This window comes from Misgurnus anguillicaudatus, chromosome 2 (genome assembly GCF_027580225.2).
Source record: "Misgurnus anguillicaudatus chromosome 2, ASM2758022v2, whole genome shotgun sequence".
Lineage (NCBI taxonomy): Eukaryota > Metazoa > Chordata > Actinopteri > Cypriniformes > Cobitidae > Misgurnus > Misgurnus anguillicaudatus.
In genome coordinates, this window is record NC_073338.2 from 17,414,641 (window position 1) to 17,434,189 (window position 19,549).

The following is a 19,549-nucleotide window of genomic DNA, read 5'->3' on the forward strand; positions in this document are numbered from 1 at the left end:
TAAGAATAAGTAGAAAAGAGACAAAAAAAGTGTATTTACTTAACTGGAATGTCTGAACATTTGAAAACATTTCGTATTGAAATGTAGTTTTTACTGAAGTTAGATTTAACATGCAGAGAATATAGCAAGTCAACAATTGAAAATACATTAAATTCTGGCATTCTGTCAGATTGTTAGTTAAAATATAAAATACTGTATACATACACATAAATAGACAACATTTAGTCCTGATTCTTGTTTTGTTTTCCATTTCTGAATGCTAATCAAAGTACATAATATACAAAACAATTTAGGTTATTCGTTTAGTTCCTAAAGAGGGAACAAAAACTTAAATGGTTCATTTAATTTCATACAGCAAAAATTTTCCTTTTTTTAAACATCTGAAAGCAAACAGGTAGTAGGCACAAGTGACAGGTCATTAAGAGACAGAGAGAGAGAGGGGCAGATAACACGAGTTCAAGTATTACAAAACATCTCTGGAAATTAAAAATAAAAGGGAAAATACTCTATTAGGCCAATACTCATGTTGTAACTAGTAAAATTCAACAGAATCGTGTAAAAAAATCATGAAATGTTCAGGCACGTACTGACTACGCAAAGAGGACAGAACCGTTGACGTAAAACAAATAAAAGAAATACATCAGTAGAAAACAAGAGGGGTCTGCAGTTTGTGGCTCCTCTGGTATTTCAGCCCCTCCAGGCACATTGAGACAGTTTGGCATGACAAGCCTTGACATCATGATTGTGCAATCACTCAGGTGGAGATAACTAAAGTCCTCAAGGCTGAATGGCAAAAGTCCTCCACAGGGGTAAAAGGAAGACTCTGCTGGAGTGATGAAGGTCCTCACAGGATCTGGTCGATTAGAGGGAATTCGAGGTTAGCGACTACTCTTCATCGCCTCCTTGGATGCTAGTATAAGGGGAGTGAGGCTCGACAGGGGTTTTGCCAGCTTGAGGAATGGATGCTACGGAGAGAACATTAGAAAGAAATGAACATCTCTATCTTTTAAATCTGAGTCATTTGGGTATTTGTTGTGGGTTTCAGTTTAGTTTCTTACTTGCAAAAGTTCCTTTCCTCCACCTCTCTTCTCCACATCCATCTCGAGACAGCGGTTCAGAAAGTCTCTAAATATGGGCGACAGCTTCTCTGGGTTCTGCAGCTCTGGGGTGCCATTAGTGGCAATGAGATAAAGAGCCTGAAGATGGAGAGAACGTTAACAAGAAGCTTAACACATGTTACTATTACACTGTTGTTTTAGAAAGGTTTATCATAAAAGACAAACTTTCTTATTTTTAATTTACATAATAGGAGTGGACGCCTGTTCAAGCTTCAAAAGTCTGCAAAAATATTATAAAATAACTCTAAGCGACTCGTGGCACATATTAAAAGTGTCCTGATGGCATACAAAGTGTTTTGTTGGAAACAAAATACAATCCGATATTTGATAAAGTTTTGACCTCGTCTGTCTCAGTGCACATTATTGAGACTTATTACACGACACTTTAATATGCTCGATTCTGATTGGCAAGTCAGTCGCGGCATTCCAAGGTATGTTTTTCTGAGATTACAACTGCCTGAAACTAATGACACACGGTAACCCACCTCAGGATTAAAATTACAGAAAAATTACATATAAAAATGTCTTTTAATAACATATACGGAATTATATTCACAAATAATTAAAGCTGTCAAAAGATTAATCGCGATTAATAACATACAAAATAAAAATTTGTGTTTGCATTATATATATATATATATATATATATATATATATATATATATATATATATATATATATATATATATTAGGGCTGTCAATAGATTAAAAAAATTAATCTAGATTAATCGCATGATTTCATGAGTTAACTGCGATTAATCGCAAATTAATCGCACATTTTTATCCATTCTAAATTTACCCTAATTTAACACTTTTCAGGTTTTTAATATTCTTTTTATATTATCATTTGTGACATGTGCTGGCAAGTTGAGTCGGAATTAGCAAATTTAAAAAAAAATAATTGTTCATATTTTGACATTCTCTATTAAAACATAGAACAATGCATGATTTGTTGAAATATAACAAAATATGACAGAACTACACGTGATAGAAGTTGAAAGAGTCAAATTACCACAAAAAATTCCACATCCATACATTATATGACCACATCAATACCTTAAAATCACTGGTAAAACTAATAGATTTAGCACACACAAAGCAAAAACATCATCAATGTTTTTTCCTTTTGTTTGATTGACATTGAGACAGACTGCTTAAAATCTAAGTGATCTAATATAATGTTACACATCAGATATTTTTACCCAACAGTTAACCAAACATTTACTTAAAACATAACAGAGCCTACCTGCGTGAATTCTTATCAAAACAGATATTTGTAAAACTGTAATTTTGTGTAGATGTCTATATATCCGGGTCGTGCACTCGCGCGTCTGTGTGCACGCGCTTCAGATGTCAGTCAGTCACCGTGAGGAGATCGCTTTTGAGTCTTGTCGCTCTTAATAACTCTTTAACATTAATCAGGTACCGAACTTTATCTCTCTTAATGACTCTTTTAACATCCAGCAAGTCCTGCAGTCTATTTTATAAGTCATGCATAAAAGCGAAACCAAAATGAATTGAGACGCATCTTTGTATTAGATTAAGCATTAGGAGGACGGTAACGTTACACACCTCTCAGATGTATAAATAAAGATCTTATCAGATGTCCAACGAGCATTTAGAGCATTGGATTTGATAGATGATTTGCTTAATGTTCTTATTTCTATGAAAACCTTTTACTCATTTAGAGAGAGTCACATTTGTCTGCGTCTCTGTTCGTTCAACTATGGGCTGGACCAAGGGTCAAACAGAAATTGCGTTAATCTCCGTTAATAAAATTAGTGGCGTTAAAATGAATTTTCGTTAACGCGTTATTAACGCGTTAATTTTGACAGCCCTAATATATATATAATGCAAACACAAATTTTTATATATATATGTGTGTGTGTGTATACTGTGTGTATATATTATGAAAAAAATTATTTAGGTATATTTTTTATTTATATTTAAAATCTAAAATATATCAAAATATATGTAAATGTTTCTTAAATAAAAACATTAATGTGTGTGTCTCTATATATATATGTATGTATATATAAATATATATATATATATATATGTATGTATGTGCACATGCACATTTTTCTGATGACGAAATTAGCTTCATGTGGACTGTATGCAAACCCTTGTGTACGCTTAAAAATGGCCTTAAGATGACAAGGCATTGTTATCAAAAACTCCCACTTTGCATAGATTTTAAAAAAGATTTCATTTTCAGGACCCCAACATTCCATTGTCGTGTAAACGAACAGCCAAATCACTTAAAACATTTTTACAGTTTATGGTTGAAAATGTGTTTTATTATTAAATTCAATTAAATTATTATTTTTGAGTAAACTAACACTTTATTTTAATGACAATAATTTAAAACACATTAGAATTACTGATTAGTTATTCAGTCATTTAGTTAGGTGAACCATAAAATGGCACTTTTACATTGCATAGTACCCCACGGTTTGGGTCGGGTAAGCTTACTTTTTGGTGCTTTTTAACTGAGTAAAGTACATAGTACCTGATAATATTTAGTACCATCTCAGTTGGGGTTCCAAGCAAATACTGTATATACTGTACTGTACTGAAAAAATACTGTAGATCACTGATTGGTCTGAGAAAATTGTGACAAGCGTCATGCTAAATGCAAGATTAGCTTTACCTTCATGTGTGCGCTGTCTCGAGCAAACCTGTTGTCATCTGTGCATTGATGTAAGTTCCCAAACTCCCTTTTAGCGGTGAAAAACATCCAGAGGCTGAGACACCATACCTGTGTTTTCCAGGCTTGCGGTTTGTGGCGGCACATTCGTCATGCGCAGGTCACATGCGCGCCATTTTTGCAACTTATGAGGTCGATTTATGCCACGGGTGTTTGTACAAAAACTGTCATGAGAGACAGAGGTAGTGATAAACGCGATGTGCATACATCTATTTGTGGTGGTCAATTTAGATTTTGTTGGGGGACTGAGAAATAAATGAATGTATGGTGATGTATAGCATTCCAACCATAGACTGATGTATGATGTCACAGCAGCAGACAGCGCAAATATAACAACACGTCTATAATCCCTCCCACTCTGAAGTGAGCTGACACGACCCGACCCGACCTGACCCCTGGGGTACTGTGCATGGAGAAGCGCCATAAAGCATGCATACACAGAAAACCGTTAAAAAGTACAACAGCGACTCACCCTCAGTGGATTCTCATTGAGGTAAGGTGGTTCACCTTCTACCATTTCAATGGCCATGATGCCCAGGGACCATATGTCCACCTTAGGCCCGTAGGCTTTACGTGTGACAACTTCAGGGGCCATCCAGTAGGGTGTTCCTACCATGGTGCTCCTCTTGCTTTGCTCAGGGGTGATCTGAGCACAGAACCCAAAATCGGCTAAAAAGAAGAGCGAACCAAACAAACTGTCAGTACAAACAGTACTAACATATAAACAAAATGGAAACTCTGCAGCTGGACTTACTTAGCTTGACTGATCCATCCATTCCTAACAGAACATTGTCACTTTTGATGTCTCGGTGGATGACCTGATTCGCATGCAGAAACTCTAGCGCTTGTAAACACTGTGAAGGAGTCAGACCACAATGCTCAGACAGTGATGAGAAAATCATACAGGATCTGATCTCACAGCTATGCCAATATATACCTCTCTACAGACAGCAGCAATCTGCGCCTCGTCCATGCATGTTTCTGTTACCACATCTGTGAGAGAGCCTCCAGCGAGATACTCCATTACCACAAAGAGCTCGTCTCCTACCAGGAAGCTAAAATAATGCAAATAAAAATTAAATGTAGGATCTAATGTGAATTGTATATATAACATTATCTGAAGTTTAGATTTTACAATTTAGGAAGCTGTCTACGAAGTTGACGATGTTTGGGTTCTTCATCTCTTTCATCACAAGGATCTCATTGATGATCAACTCTTTCTTGGGCTGCTTCTGGAGGTTAATCTGTTTGATGGCAACCTAAGAGACACATTACTGTCAGTCAACATAAACCAATAAAATCAAGCTCTTTTGCTGAGATTCAATGAACATTTACCTCTTGGCCAGTTGCAACATCAATGGCTGTGTACACCGTACCAGATGCACTGTGGAGAGATAACATTCATTATAAATGAATACAAATGCTGTAGCTAATACAAATGTTATTAATTATAGCTAATGGCTAATCAGTGTTACACAACAGCATAAATGCTAATTTGTAATAATAGATATACAGTATCTCTATTATATATAATTACCCTTGTCCGATTTTTTCGTATCTTGTGTATTTTTTCTTGGGGTCTCCAATACTGACAATTGTTCCTGAGATCAGTTAAAAACAACAGAGTTAGATGTCATACAAATACTTGTGTAATGAAAATGGTTGTGTTGATGTACAAAGATGTGTTTTATATTCCTGTACAAAAAAAGGAACCAATCAAGGCTAAACAATGAGATTCAAAGAGACGTACTAAGTTTTTCCATGATCTCTTCATCAGTCATCTTGCCCCCCTTGCCCTTCTTCTGTTTGTCTGCAGCTCTGGAGGAATCTGTTTCTGCAACAGCTGCAGGTGCTGGAATGGGATCAATGACCGAACGAGTGTATACAGATATAAACAATGTAGAAATTATCACCTGTAACATATGTGACCCTTGACCACAAAACATGCCATAAGGACCACAGGTATATTCGTAGAAATAAGCCAACATTACATTGTATGGGTAAAAATTATAGATTTTTATTTTATGCCAAAAATCATTAGGATATTAAGTAAAGATCATGTTCCTACCGTAAATATATCTAAAATAAAATTATTTATCATTAGTAATATGTGTGGCTAAGGACTTCATTTGGACAATATTTTGATTTTTTTGCACCTTCAAATTCCAGATATTTAGATAGTTATATCTCAGGCAAATATTGTCCTATCCTGCGTTTAATATACAAAAAAAAAAAAAATCTATGGTTAAAATTGTACTTTGTTGTATTTGAAGACTAAGTATAAACCTTAGTACAATTTGTTACAATAATGTTAAAACTGAAAAGAAAGGTAGATTGACTGAAAATCAAAAATAGTTTTATTATTATAACACACTGTTAAGCTTCTCAAGTAAATTTATTTTGTTATAAAAATGTTTAGATATTTCAACTTAGAACAGAAGATATTAAATATAACAAGATTGAGCACTTCTATTATGTAACGCTCAATTGACCCCTTCACGGTTCACGTCACAGGCTGTTCCCACTGCGCATGTCGGGGTCAGAAAAGCCATTACAGCAGATTGAGTTGCGTATTATTCGGTATCGTCAAAAATGCCTACTTACGTCGTGGGCTGTGAAAATCGCACCAGGTCTTCAGTTAAGTTTTCGCGATTCATGCAGAATCTCAAAAACAAAAAAATACAACATCTGCGTCTGCAAGCAATTAACGTGCAGACTGGGACAATGCAAAGATCAAAGAGGCTTGTGTTTGTAGTGCTCACTTCATTTGAGGTAAGTCATCATTTTTCAGCACTGTTAGATTAAATTATAAAGCCTAAATGGTATGAACAGTTCGACCCCGTGCTGCGCGCGCACCCGATATTCATTCAATGTTTACAAACCTTGAAGGGGTCTATATGGCCACTCTGGCGAGAGAAGTCCCACCTTTCAGTTAAAAGAACCGATCATCATTCAAAGACTGACGATTGTGTGAGCAGTAGCAGAAATGACCTCAAAAAAGGTGTTTAATAGTGCAATTTGAGCTTAAAGTCGCCATAAAAATAAAATGAAAAACTGTAAATGGTTTTGTAATATTGTCTTTTTTTTACCAATTACTTATCTGTGAGCTTCATTTAAAAAAATGTATGTGCCCTCGTAATCTTTTATCAAAAACGCAAATCTCCTCCCCCAAACGATCTCTCTTTACTTCCGGTCATATGGTGTGGCAGGTGGGCTTGGTCCGAGAGAAGATCGGTGTGTTTTCCAATCAGATCCAATCTCGATGGACAAATTCAAATCCAGCCCTGCCTTATTTTATTTCAGAAGCCGGTTTCACTCGGATATACGTCACCACAGGGAAAATAAGGCAATCGCTAGTTCTGTTTCATGATGACTTTAAGTTAACAAAAGTTATGCTACAGTTGATGTCAATTTTCAGAATGGTCAGAAATATGTTGTTTAATTGTGATTTTAGAAATATCTATATTTCACTATTCAAGTAGATAGGACTTTAGTTTTGCACGACTGAAATGGTGTTGCCAACACGGCTGCCTAGTGGCGCAACTTCTCTAATGAGACTTAGCTGGAAGATTCAAATACTAAAGAAAATTAAAACTCTACATGATTTGTTACATGTTACGGGGCTCTAGAGAGTTCATGTGCACTTACAGATATGGTGTGATGTGGGCGTGGTGCTACGACAGGAGGAGGGGCTTCATCATCGTCATCATCATCAGGGCTCTTGATTGGTGATTGCTCTGAGCCTTTTTTTGGTGGTGCATCTTTATCTGAGATTTGAACATACATACGGACATTAGATGGGGAAAAACATAAATGTAGACAGAGAGTCGGTATGTATGCATTGATATATCTGTAAAGCTGAGGTATTTCTGCCTGCTGTTGCCCGTGGAGTCGTAGAACTTGAGCACATCCAGCACAGCTTGAGGGTTTTTCTTCTGCTCAGATTTTGTGATGTTGGAGGTCTGCAGGAGCCGAGCCCACTGCTCTGGCATGCCCTGATAGAGGAAAAATACAAACAGAAATGAGATGAAACAAGAAAAAACAACAAACATCACCAGCAAATCACATAAAGAGCCATGACAGAGAGGACATGAACATTATGAAAGAAAAATGTAATCTGCATGCTAATCTGCCACTGTTTGCTTTAATATTAATGAATTATACACTGGCATGCCATGTTTGATATATTACAGTGTAGATTAAGGATAGTATGTAAAGACGCCAAAGGAAAAACAGAAATGTGTCTTACAGTGAACTCTCCTGTGACAGAGTCAAAGCCCACATGTATGGTGTGCTCGAAGTCTGATGGGTTCGAAATCTCCGGACGCTCCTTATCCTTGTCCTTTTTTCTTCCTTAAATAGATTGAATGATACCAGTTAGACGATTCTGATCAGTGACAATGTGATAGATAATTGTGGATGACTTTATGATCAATGAAAAAAAAATACTGCAATTAAAATTAAAATACTCATCATTTCAAACATACCGACACAAGAATGTTAAATTCTAAGTATAAAAGTAGGCCTATATTCAATATTGCAGTTTGCAAACAGTCAGATAGTTCATGGGTACAGAGTCAGTACAATAGATACTGCATATATAAAGACATTGTTATATAGAAAATTAAAGGTGTAGTTCACTTCAGAATGAAATTTTTATCATAAATCACTTACCACTGTGTCATTCCACACCCGTAAGTCACTTGATCATCTTTGGAATACTTTTTTAGATATTTTTTGATGAACTGGAAGGTAGACTGCTATTCGACCAACACTAAGAAAACAAAGCTAACGACTTTAATAGACAATTTGTTTTCCTCGTTCGTGTGTTCACGAGCAGACTACGAGTTCACGCCATGCTCTCCTGACATAAGTTGTATCCCAATTTAAAGGCTGGATCCTTCATAGGACTCTGTCTTTGAATTTCGCAGCCTCCAAACCAGAAAAGTATTAATTTTATTTTATAAAGTATGACACGTTGATGTAGATTAAACTAATCAACAGTATATCAAATTAATCAACCTACCGTGCTTTCCGGACCATAAGCCGCACCGGAATATAAGCTGCATCATTCAAAAATGACGAAATAACATATATAAGTCGCAGTGGGCTACGTTGCGTTTATTTAGAAAATTATTTCACAAAATCCAAGCCAAAGAACAGACATTTAATCTGGAAAGGCAAGTTATTCAACTAAACAATAGTAGCCAGAACAGCAGGCTGAATAGATGTCTGTACGTTAAAGTAATATTATCAGTTATTTAAACGTTAAACCATGCCATACAGAACTTACCTGGAAGGTTAAATAGACTAAATTAACCGAACCAGCCAACTAGCGTGAAGTTCGCATACTCGTCATTCCACATTACAGAATCCATTGAATTACATAAATACAGAAGCAGCATATAGCGGACTCTTGCGGCTGTAGACGGTTATTTTGTCTCTTGCCTCATAAATGTCAAAATTCATACTGACTTACAAAGCGCACCTGACTACAAGTCACAGCACCAGCCAAGTTATAAAAAAAAACGCAGCTTACAGACCAAAAAATATGATATACCCAAAATATACGCAACATACACAGAATAATATTAATACAAAATACTAAAAAAGTGACAAGAAACTTTTATTTAACACAAGGTTTAATGGTTTATTTTAATATATCCAGTCCTTATATTCAGACATATGATGCTGGCCCTGTGTTTGTTCCATCACCACCTCCCACCTCTACAATGGGTGTATAGGTGCACTGGAACAATCCTTCCTAAAATGTATTAAACTTTTGTTTACAGAGACGTGAAACTCAGCGAGTGGTCAGGGGTGTTCACTGATATGCTCACACAAAAATTGCTACAAAAGATGCTTTTCCTTTTTTTTTTATCTGAGTTTTTGCCAACTCCATTGACTTGTATTAGATGTGCTGTGAGGTAAGGTATTACTCCACGCCGGGAACGTTGTATTCTTGCAATGAGCAAAGGTGGATTATTGCCACCAACTGGGCTGGAGTGTCTATTATTCAAGCTCTCAGCGTAAGAATGTACGGGTGTGAGGCGTTTGGAAAAATAGGTTCACAAGTTTACAACGAATGCTAAAACACCTGTTGGAAAGCATGTTTTGCAGCGATTTTTGTGTGAGCATATCAGTGAACACTCCTGACCACTCTGTGAGTTTCACGTCTTTGTAAATGAAAGTTTAATTCATTTTATAAAGGATTGTTCCAGTGCACCTATAGAGGTGGGAGGTGATACAACAAACACCCGAAAATTCTCGAGCAAGCATCATATGTCCAAAGTTCAGTCAAAACCGTTCTATTTCATCATAAACAATCTGAAAACAGGGCTTTAAGTGTAAAATACCAAACTTGTCCTTTAACTTATATTGCATATTTCCTTTAATAAAAACATTTGTAATTGTTCACATGTCATTAAATGTGTAAATATGCTGTTCTTGTTGCATTTACACAGCGGGTATAACCAGCAGATGTCCTCAACACGCTGCGTTTGTGTAACTCTAAACAGTAAATCTAGTAGTTTGTGTAATCTATATTACCTTTTGGCGTAGTAAATGTAGTAGAATAAAAGCATTAGATAGTCAATTTCACAGCAATGGATACCTGAGGTAATTTTATGAGCTTCTTCACAGTGTCATCTGTGTCATGATTCTGTCAGCTTTTTATGCCTTTTTACTTGTTTTGTGTGATAGGGTTACATGGCCTTTGTTTTGTGTACCTCGTGCTCTCCTGTCTTAAGCCTTGACCCTGCCCCCTTGTTTCCTTGTTAATTATTCATTATTAGTTAACGCCCTTCACCTATATGTCCTTGTTCCCTAGTTTAGTTCTCCCTCATTTAATGCCCTTTTGTCTTGAGCTGGAATGTTTATTTTTACGATGAAGTGTGTTCCTGTCTCGTCTCGTCCTGCCCTGTTAAGTGTCACGTTATGTTATTTATTTGGATTATTGTCTTTGTTTTACCCTCTCAAGGGTGTTTTTGTTATATAATAAAAGTCTTTTGGTTGAGAGCTGTCTGCACTTGGGTTCTGTCTTCCCCACACATGACAATCTGTCTTTCAAATGCACGTGAAGTTCAAATAGATTTGATTGGCTGTCAATGGTTTATCATTCATCACTCAGAAAGGGATCCCATTCATTGTATCTCTATTGTTATAGTTGTGGTATAGAAAAAGATTTTTAAAACTATATTTTTTTATAGTTATCGTTATAAGGTGAACGGCCCTCCAGAATGCAGACTTCTGAGGTCGCAGCCTACGAATTGGGACACAGCTATAGTTGCTTGGCAAATACATCAGGAGGTTACGCCGTGAACTTGTAGTCTTACACGCGAATGAGGAAAACAAATTGTTGAATAAAGTAATTAGTTTTGTTTTCTTTGCACACAAAAGTGTTCTCATCGCTTCATAATTTTCCCATTGAACCACTGATGGCACATGGACTTTTTCTGGTGATGTCTTTCATTCTCATCTTTGCTTGAATTGGGTGGGCCAGTCAAAAGCCTCCCAGTTTTCATCAAAAATATCTAAAAATGTATTTCAAAGACAATCAAAAGATTTCCATCTTTGGAACGACACAGCGGTTAGTGATTTATGATTAAAAAAAAATATTCTTGGGTAAACTATACCTTTAACTTATGACTGTGTCACTGCATAATATCAGCGACAAAAGCAATAAAACCAGGGTATATGGTTGCACTTTTTCACTTTAACCCACTAAAGAAACTTATATCAAACCTGAAAAGAGGGGTACTTCTGGCAGTTGCCTCACTCTTCCTTTCTCTTGTGAGAATATAGAAGTGATCTTATAACGATGTTTGTCTCTCTTCTCCTCTGGGAGGGAAGGCAGAGGTTTAGTGCCGGGGATTGCTGACATATTGTCTTTGTTGCCAGTGCTAAAGGTGCTGCTCATTCTGACCGGTGGGGCAGGGGGTTTGTCCTCCAGCTCTCCGTTGTCAGACATGACACAGAAACACACACAGAAGGGTTACAGGGTTTCAGAGATCAACCTGCAGAGGGTGCCAGAGAAACAAAAGTCATGGATTAATCGATTGCACCAACATGCACAAAAATAAAGATAGCAGAGCAGTGTTAGGTATGCACTTGAAAAGAGACTTTATTGGAGCAAACTCTGTAACTCTCGCTGGCAGAATGCAAATGCTTTAAAATGCATAAACACAACGGTGAAAATCTCTCTGTGGACTAAATTTTATTGACTTTATAAAAGCTTTCCAACCACCACAATAGCCACACAAAGAGTCTGCTGAAATAGCTTAACGCAAACTAACCACTAACAAGCAACTGCTACTGCCGGGCAAAACCAGACCATCAACAAGTTAGCATGAACAGACAGCATGTGTCTCGTTTCTGATAGCTGCCTCTGTTTCCTGAAATACACTGACAACGTCTGCCCCGGCCTGTGTGAAAGCCACTGTTATTTCTGAGTAGTCACTGCCAGTCAATAACAGAGAGAGCTCAGTGTGAAGTTAGCATTGCTGTCCTCAGAGTAATAGTTCATCTGCAAGTACTTAGGACTGTAAGTATGCACAACTGGACATCTGACTAAAGAAGGGGTGTGAGATGTAAGTTTAGCTCTTGATCTTTGTGAGCCACCTTGTTGTCTACACCACAGACTACGTAGGTTGCTACCTTCTATGACAGCATCCTAACAGAGAAGTGATTGATTTGCAATACTCTATGTACAACTACATTGCACCACACAAATAGCTCTTGACTGACTAGTCGAATAAAGTTTGATGTTAGTAATAGGGATGCTCCGATCAGGATTTTTGCAGCCGATTAACAGTATCAATTTCTTGTTGTCATGATTGACCGATATCAATATATGGGGATGCGAAGACGTGTCACGTTGCATGTTTGGACTGGAGCACGCTCTCATAGAAAATAAACATATCTCTCTTGAATGGTAAATAGACTGCATTTACATAGCGCTTTTAACAGACCTATGGCCATCCAAAGCGCTTCACAATTTGCCTCACATTCACCCATTCACTCACACATTCATACACCGACGGCGGTGTCAGCCATGCAAGGCGCCATCCAGCTTGTCAGGAGCAGCTGGGGTTAGGTGTCTTGCTCAATGACACCTCAACACTTGGTTATGTGGAGACGGGGACTGAACCACCAACCTTCCGTCTCAAATTGCCCCCACAATTTAGAAGCCCTATGATGACAAAAGTAAACCGAAAGATCGGTTCATGAGATTGGCAAATTTAGCGAGTAACGATCGATGATGCGATGATCAACCGATACTGATCTATGGCTGATCGATTGGAGCATCCCTAGTTAAGTCCAATTTAGTGCTGCACAATTAATCGCATCGCAATCGCGATGTCAGCCTGTGCGATTATATGACAGCAAAATGTTGCAATTATATTAAATAAATAAATGTGTGGACTTGTTTACACAAACTTTCTTATAACAGTTTGATGATTTTCCTTGCTGTTTAAAAAAAGAAAGAAAAACGAACAAAAAAGGCAGTGCATGTGTGGCATGCACGTGTGTGGTCTGCGTCGTCACTTGTGTGTGCGCAGCGTGGAAATACCAGAGCGAAGATGGATGCAGAGGAGGTTGACAGTGATCTGGTAGCTAAAAAAACTCTACGTCTGTTGTATGGAAGTATTTTGGATTTAGGATTACTGACACTGAGCAGTTGCTACATCACGTGGCAATTTGAAAACATTTCTAGTTTTACAAATACACATTTTAGCATTATCACTAAACTGTGTCTGGATTTTTTTTCTTAAAACCCATCAAGTTGACTCATGACACCATTTATTACACTCGCACATCGCAATATTAGCATGAATAACCGCAATGGGAAAAATTACCCAAATTGTGCAGCCATAGTCCAATTTATAGTCGTGCTTAAGGTCTACGCCGTAGCTACGCTGTAGGTTATTTTTAACAGCGTGTCAGTTCTACGCGACCCCAAGCATTGTGATTGGTCCAGTAGAACCTCTCTCTCAGGTAAAAAAAAAACTATCTCATATATTTCTGTTTGCGATGGTGAGAACAAAGAGGACAAGGTTGAGGAGTGATTTAACTTAAACTGCAACATTAGTCGCTGTTTATTTACTTCCATCACTGCTGGTCTTCTCAAAACATACACAACAAGTTGCTGTTTCTTCTTCGTTTGTGTGTTAAACTTGCCTTTTTTTCATTGACGGTCGTGATGCTACTGTGGTAACACGTGTGGATACTGCCTACCAGGGGCCTGCATGTGTGTTTGCACGTTGACGCGAAAGTAAAAATAAAAACCAACGCTTAACCTATGCCGTCACGGCTGCGCTGTAGGACCTACGCACAACTATAATGAGCCCTTAAGTAATAGCATGTTGCAAAGCTAATAATGCGATAATGAGTAAATATAAAAAACAGTAGACACAAATATTGAGTTAAATAGTAAACCTATAATAATTACTAACTAACTGTGTCACGTTTTCGATTTTATATCAAAATCAATCAAAATTAGGTCACAACCTCGCACTTTGAATTAAAAAATGGAATCGTCGATGCTGCCACGCCCCCACATCATGTCCGGTCGGCTTGCCAAGTGAAAAAAAAACACACTTGTTGAGTGCTGCGAGTCAACCTCCTCTAACTTAGCTAGCTACAGCCAGTTAAAAGATAGCATGGCAGATGCAGGAGAAACCACGCAAGCTGCTCTTTACATGGGAAACAAAAAACAGCACGCGATCCGTTTAAGTTTCACAACAACTTATTTCAGTTGCTTAAGAGTTATGAAAACAGCATTTAAACATGACTTATTGAGGTATAGTCACACAATCTCGTCTGACGGTAATAAAAGCGCGTTTTTAAGGTGCTTGACAGGAAGTTTCGTTCAGGTATCAGGTATGTGCGTGTACCATATTTTTCCACTGGCGGCACACTGCACGACTAACATGGCAGGGCATCTCCGCGTTCAAGGTCAGATATTATATTTCATAAAAATCTAGTCTAAAAATGGCATAGCAACCTGTTCTTTAAAAAAAAGTCAAAACCGAGAATCAAATCGAACCATGACCTTAGAATTGAAAATGTAACCGAATTGAGGATTTGGAGAATCGTGACATCCCTTTTAGGAACTGATTTTGGAAACACTTTAGCACATCTATAACATTGAAATTCACTGGTTCTTGTATGTCACATGACTAGTTGTAAACGAAACTAAACATGCAAGAACCAATGAGATTCAATGTTATCTACATGCTGCCATCTTTGAACTTACCACACTGATTTATATGTTACCATGGATCCCAATGTATCCATCGCTGAAAAAGCTCAAAATATTAATAATATAAAATATTTTATCTTTAAAGTCGCCATGAAAAAACTAAATATTCATCCACAGATTTTGAATTTTTGCTGGTAGGAGATAGATATTTGTCAGCAGTCTGCAAGGTCTGGGTTAGAAATCAGTGCCATCATGTGGCTGCCTGTATCCTCTCCGCCCCATCATCATCAACATGTCCAAATAAGGTAAAATCCTGTCTCACCTCTGTGAGGTCAATTCGGCAAATCAGACACATGCAACAACCTCAACGTGACCACAACGCCTTCCTGTTTGACAGCATAGTCCTACTTTACTCGTCTACTTAATTTGAAACAGAAAAAAGACAAAAGATTGAGTCGTTTACAGCCAAGTGGTTTTAAATACCCTTATTTAGCTTTTTCCGCATCCTTATTATTATTAGTCTTATTATTAAACATGAAAACTAAGAATTAGACAAAAATGTACAAATGAAGACAATGTTAGAGTGGAGAAACAATTGATATCTACAACTATTACATAAGTCTTGCATGATCTGGGACTGCCAGACATGAGACAGTTCCTGTTTCTCTATAGAGAACATGAGCAGAATGAAGCTTATAGCACAGACAGAAAACACTTTTAAAAGTAAGCAAAATTTTCATTATATGAGGCAAGAAACCTAACAAATAAACCTGAAACAAAACACACAAGTTCTCACTTTGTCCTGACACATCTGTATCACTAGGGCACACATATACTGAAAAAAAAGCATAAATGTGCTGTAAGGTTGCTCTGGATGGAAAAAGTCTACCGAATGCAAAAATATACATAAATCTTGCATCAATCTGAACTTCAAACAGTTATACATAAACTTCACATCGCTATCTCACCCTGAAGAACCCTAAAGGGAAAGATCCCGAAGACGTTGCTGGTCCAGGTCTTCCACACTCCCGAGACACTGAGGGTCTTATCTACGGTGTGTCCACACACGGTCTCTTTCTCCCCGTGTTTCCACAGAAGTGAGTTGAGACGGAGGCATGTTGATGCAGGCACGCTTCATTCCAGAGCAGCATGAAACGCTGCGAGTGCAGTCATGTCTTTGTGCTGCACATTGGTATGGTGATGGACCAGCCTCAGGCGTGATGTAAGACCCTACAGTGCAGACACGAGGCTTGACATACCTTTACACACCAATGCCTCTCGCTCGGAGGAACCGTGTGTGGATATGATCACAATCTACAATAGCATCGCACTACTGGGAATGGGTGGTATAAGACTTGTGATGATTATGGGAGAGCGGTAAATGACCTGTTTTTAAAACATCAGTATTGAAAATAATAATCCAATGCTACGGGATAAAAATTTTGGTGAAAACTATCCATCTTTTTCGTTTAAAGGAAAAAGTTTATCCCAAAATGAAAATAATACGCCCATACTTTACTCACCATCAAGCCATCCTCGGTGTATAGACTTTCTTTTTTCAGCCAAATACAGTCAGAGTTATATTAAATATTAAAATGGTATTGGATGGTGCCCCATTTTTAAAGCTTCAAAAGGCACATTCATCGATCAAAAACTAATCCATACAGTTATTAAATATCTTCTAAGGTGAAGCGATCGATTTTTGCAATGTTGGTTCAAAGGTGCAGCCTTGCACCTGACCTCAAATCTCTTGTGAACACACATACAACAGTAATTTATAAAGTTTGAAGCATAAATGTTTCCTTACAAAAACTCATTGCTTGAGATTGTAAGACATTTCATAACTGTATGGATTCGTTTTTAGATGGATGCACTTTTTGGAGCTTTAGCAATGGGGCACTATCCAATGCCATTATAAAGACGAAAAAACTGAATATTACTTAATATAACTCTGACTTTAAAAAAGTCAAATACAACAGGAATGGCTTATGGGAGAGTAAGATGTGCACTGATTTTCATTCTTGGGTAAACTATTCCTTTAAGAAATGTTTTTTTTTTCTTTTCGGAATTATCAAGTTTTAACTTGCATCCCCATAATTACCGTGATTTGGAGATGGGTGGGATTTCATACCTTGCAGTACTTTATTAGTTTAAGCTCGCAGCTAGTGTTTCAGGTTCCTCCATCATAAACTGTTAGCCTAGCCTGTCACGACTTCTAAAGCCTCGGGCTACCAATTCCATAACCATTTCTGTCAAACCACACATAGCACGACCGGATAGACGAGCGAAACACAAACACGCATAGCGCACGTGCACAGACTTGAACATAAAGAGCATCGTCCACTTCACTAATGTTAAGACATTTTCAATTAAAACTATATTATGATTAAAAAGCACATTAGATGATAGCAGGGCACATCATGTTTTCCTCAATATTGAAAAAAATTTCATAGGAGCTCGGCCAAAGACAAAGCTGTCCTTTCAGTTTGTGTGATTAAAAGGGCAGTAAGATGAAAGCTTATGGGAAGAGGGCTTGTGGAGATTCCCGTCTGTTCCCCTGAACATCTGTCATTCTCCTTAAAAAACCTAATCAGCAACGTAAGGCTATGCATGCAGTGTTGTTCTTGTACATTTATTACACATTTATCCAATGCGACTCCTATTGCATAACATGTATACACTTTATCAGCCTGTGTTTTTCCTGTGTTCGAACTTATGATCTTTTGCACTGCTAAAGCAATGCTCTGAGCATATAGGAAAAGCAACATGTGAAAGCAACAAGTAAGGATCCATTGATGGATTTGCCGAAGTTCCCATTCAAAATCGAAACTGTTTTAACCTATCGAACATTTCTGATATGTGACTAAGACTTTCTGGCTGTACTGATTACAATCTTCAAGCAACCACTAGAGAGACAGTGAACAAGAATCAGCACAGAGCCTCCACTTCCTATAACTCACATCCCCTCGCCATCTGATTGGTGGAAGGATAACACAAGCATTTCCTGATCTGAGGAGATCCCCGACAAGTATAGGTCACACACTTGCACTTAATTCGACCAACTAAACCAAAACAAAGATATCTGAGTCCGCCTCTCGCTTACAGATGTGTAGTTGCGTGGAGGAACTGTTTACAGGAAGAGAGACCAGGGGCCTTTTGTATTAGCAGCTTCTATAAAAGGAAATACTGAACAAAGCTTCCTGAACTACTAAAGCCATTCTGTACTATTGGAGAATGTATGTAGTGTTTAAGATGATATATTATTAATGACACAGACACAGGTACAAACTTTCAAGTGACTATGAAGTATATGACATTCCTATAAAACAATAAAGGTCTTTGAGGTGGTTAATTATTTTAAATTTACGTAACTGGCAGACGTGTTATTCCAAAGCAACATGAAGTGCATTCAGGCTATACATTTTTAGTGTATGCGTGCTCCTGGTAGAGCTAAAGAAATAACGTCAAAAGTGAAAAAAAGCCAGAGGAATTTAACAGTCATTTTCAACATATTTTGATAATATCTCCAGACTTCATAAAGAGAAGCACATAGCCACTTACAAGATGGCATCTAAACCATTATAAACTACAGAGATCCAAGTCACTTATTTTCATGCACTTGTAAATGTGAGAACCATGTACAAGTTAAAAATTCAAAGCAAAACTTGCCCAGGGACAACTAAGACTTACATTTTGCCATGTTAAATTTGTTTATCACATTCAGTTTTGTTTTGTAAACCTGCTAAATATATGAATAGGTTGCGTCTTATTGGACGCATCAGTTGCCGTTATTTATCATGTTTGAGGGAGCCGACTGTACAACTCCAACATACATCAAAAATCAAAGGCACTCCGTTACCAAAACAAGCCTAATTTTGTACAATGACAACCCAGCATTCACAGTTAGACATGGTGAAACTACAGTAATGGGCCGATCAGATGTCTGAAAAACTTACCAGTTAAGTTATCTCCAGTAAACCTCTTCAGAGTTTAGCCACGCCTTCTTCACGCTCGCAAACTGATTTATCGAGAATGATCTCCCTGGAGATTTTGATTTGTGAAATCGTATCAAAGTGCTTTAAAGTTTTGTCAGAGTTAACGTTAACTTCTTGGACCCGGGATCTGTCTGCTATGGCGGAGGGGAAGCGGAACTAGCGACCCAGCCCAATCTTTGCACTTCACTTAGCGTAGCTGTTTAAGATTGACTACTGTAAACCTTGTCTGTTATTCGTCATAAAACTGCACAAATATTACAGTTTAAAATGTAATAATAACTGCCTATGAAGTTTTCAGTAAGCTCAAAGAACTACTGTTTGCTTATGGGTCCCGTCCATGATTTTTGACGGCTGCGTTGCATGACGGGAAATGTAGTGCGAATTTCCTTTTAAGGCGCTGAGAGAGATGGCTCGGAGAACTACATTTCCCGTCATTGACCAGACTCCGACTTTGCCAAAAACACATTACACATTTTTCCATTCAAACAGGTAGATGGGCGTGTTTAAATTAGTTATTAAATTT

At 37.6% G+C, this 19,549-nt stretch overlaps 1 protein-coding gene across 3 annotated transcripts; it reads right to left on the reverse strand.

The window, feature by feature from the left end:
- Positions 1 to 220: 220 nt before the first annotated feature.
- Positions 221 to 19,383, reverse strand: pak2a (p21 protein (Cdc42/Rac)-activated kinase 2a). 3 transcript variants are annotated; one of them, XM_073873852.1, is made up of 14 exons: positions 18,988 to 19,383; positions 11,606 to 11,843; positions 8,078 to 8,176; positions 7,676 to 7,823; positions 7,474 to 7,592; positions 5,579 to 5,711; positions 5,366 to 5,429; positions 5,164 to 5,212; positions 4,969 to 5,087; positions 4,766 to 4,877; positions 4,583 to 4,682; positions 4,301 to 4,497; positions 1,059 to 1,196; positions 221 to 965 (listed from the first exon to the last, which is right to left on the reverse strand). In XM_073873852.1, the coding sequence occupies exons 2-14, from the start codon at positions 11,795 to 11,797 to the stop codon at positions 879 to 881; spliced, it is 1,557 nt and encodes a 518-aa protein (XP_073729953.1). In that variant the 5' UTR covers positions 11,798 to 11,843; positions 18,988 to 19,383; the 3' UTR covers positions 221 to 878. The 3 variants fall into 3 exon arrangements, with proteins under 3 accessions (XP_073729953.1, XP_073729958.1, XP_073729962.1); XM_073873857.1 differs by lacking the exon at positions 18,988 to 19,383 and adding an exon at positions 16,000 to 16,190; XM_073873861.1 differs by lacking the exon at positions 18,988 to 19,383 and having other exon boundaries at positions 8,078 to 8,177; positions 11,606 to 11,740.
- Between the last annotated feature and the right edge of the window lie 166 nt (positions 19,384 to 19,549).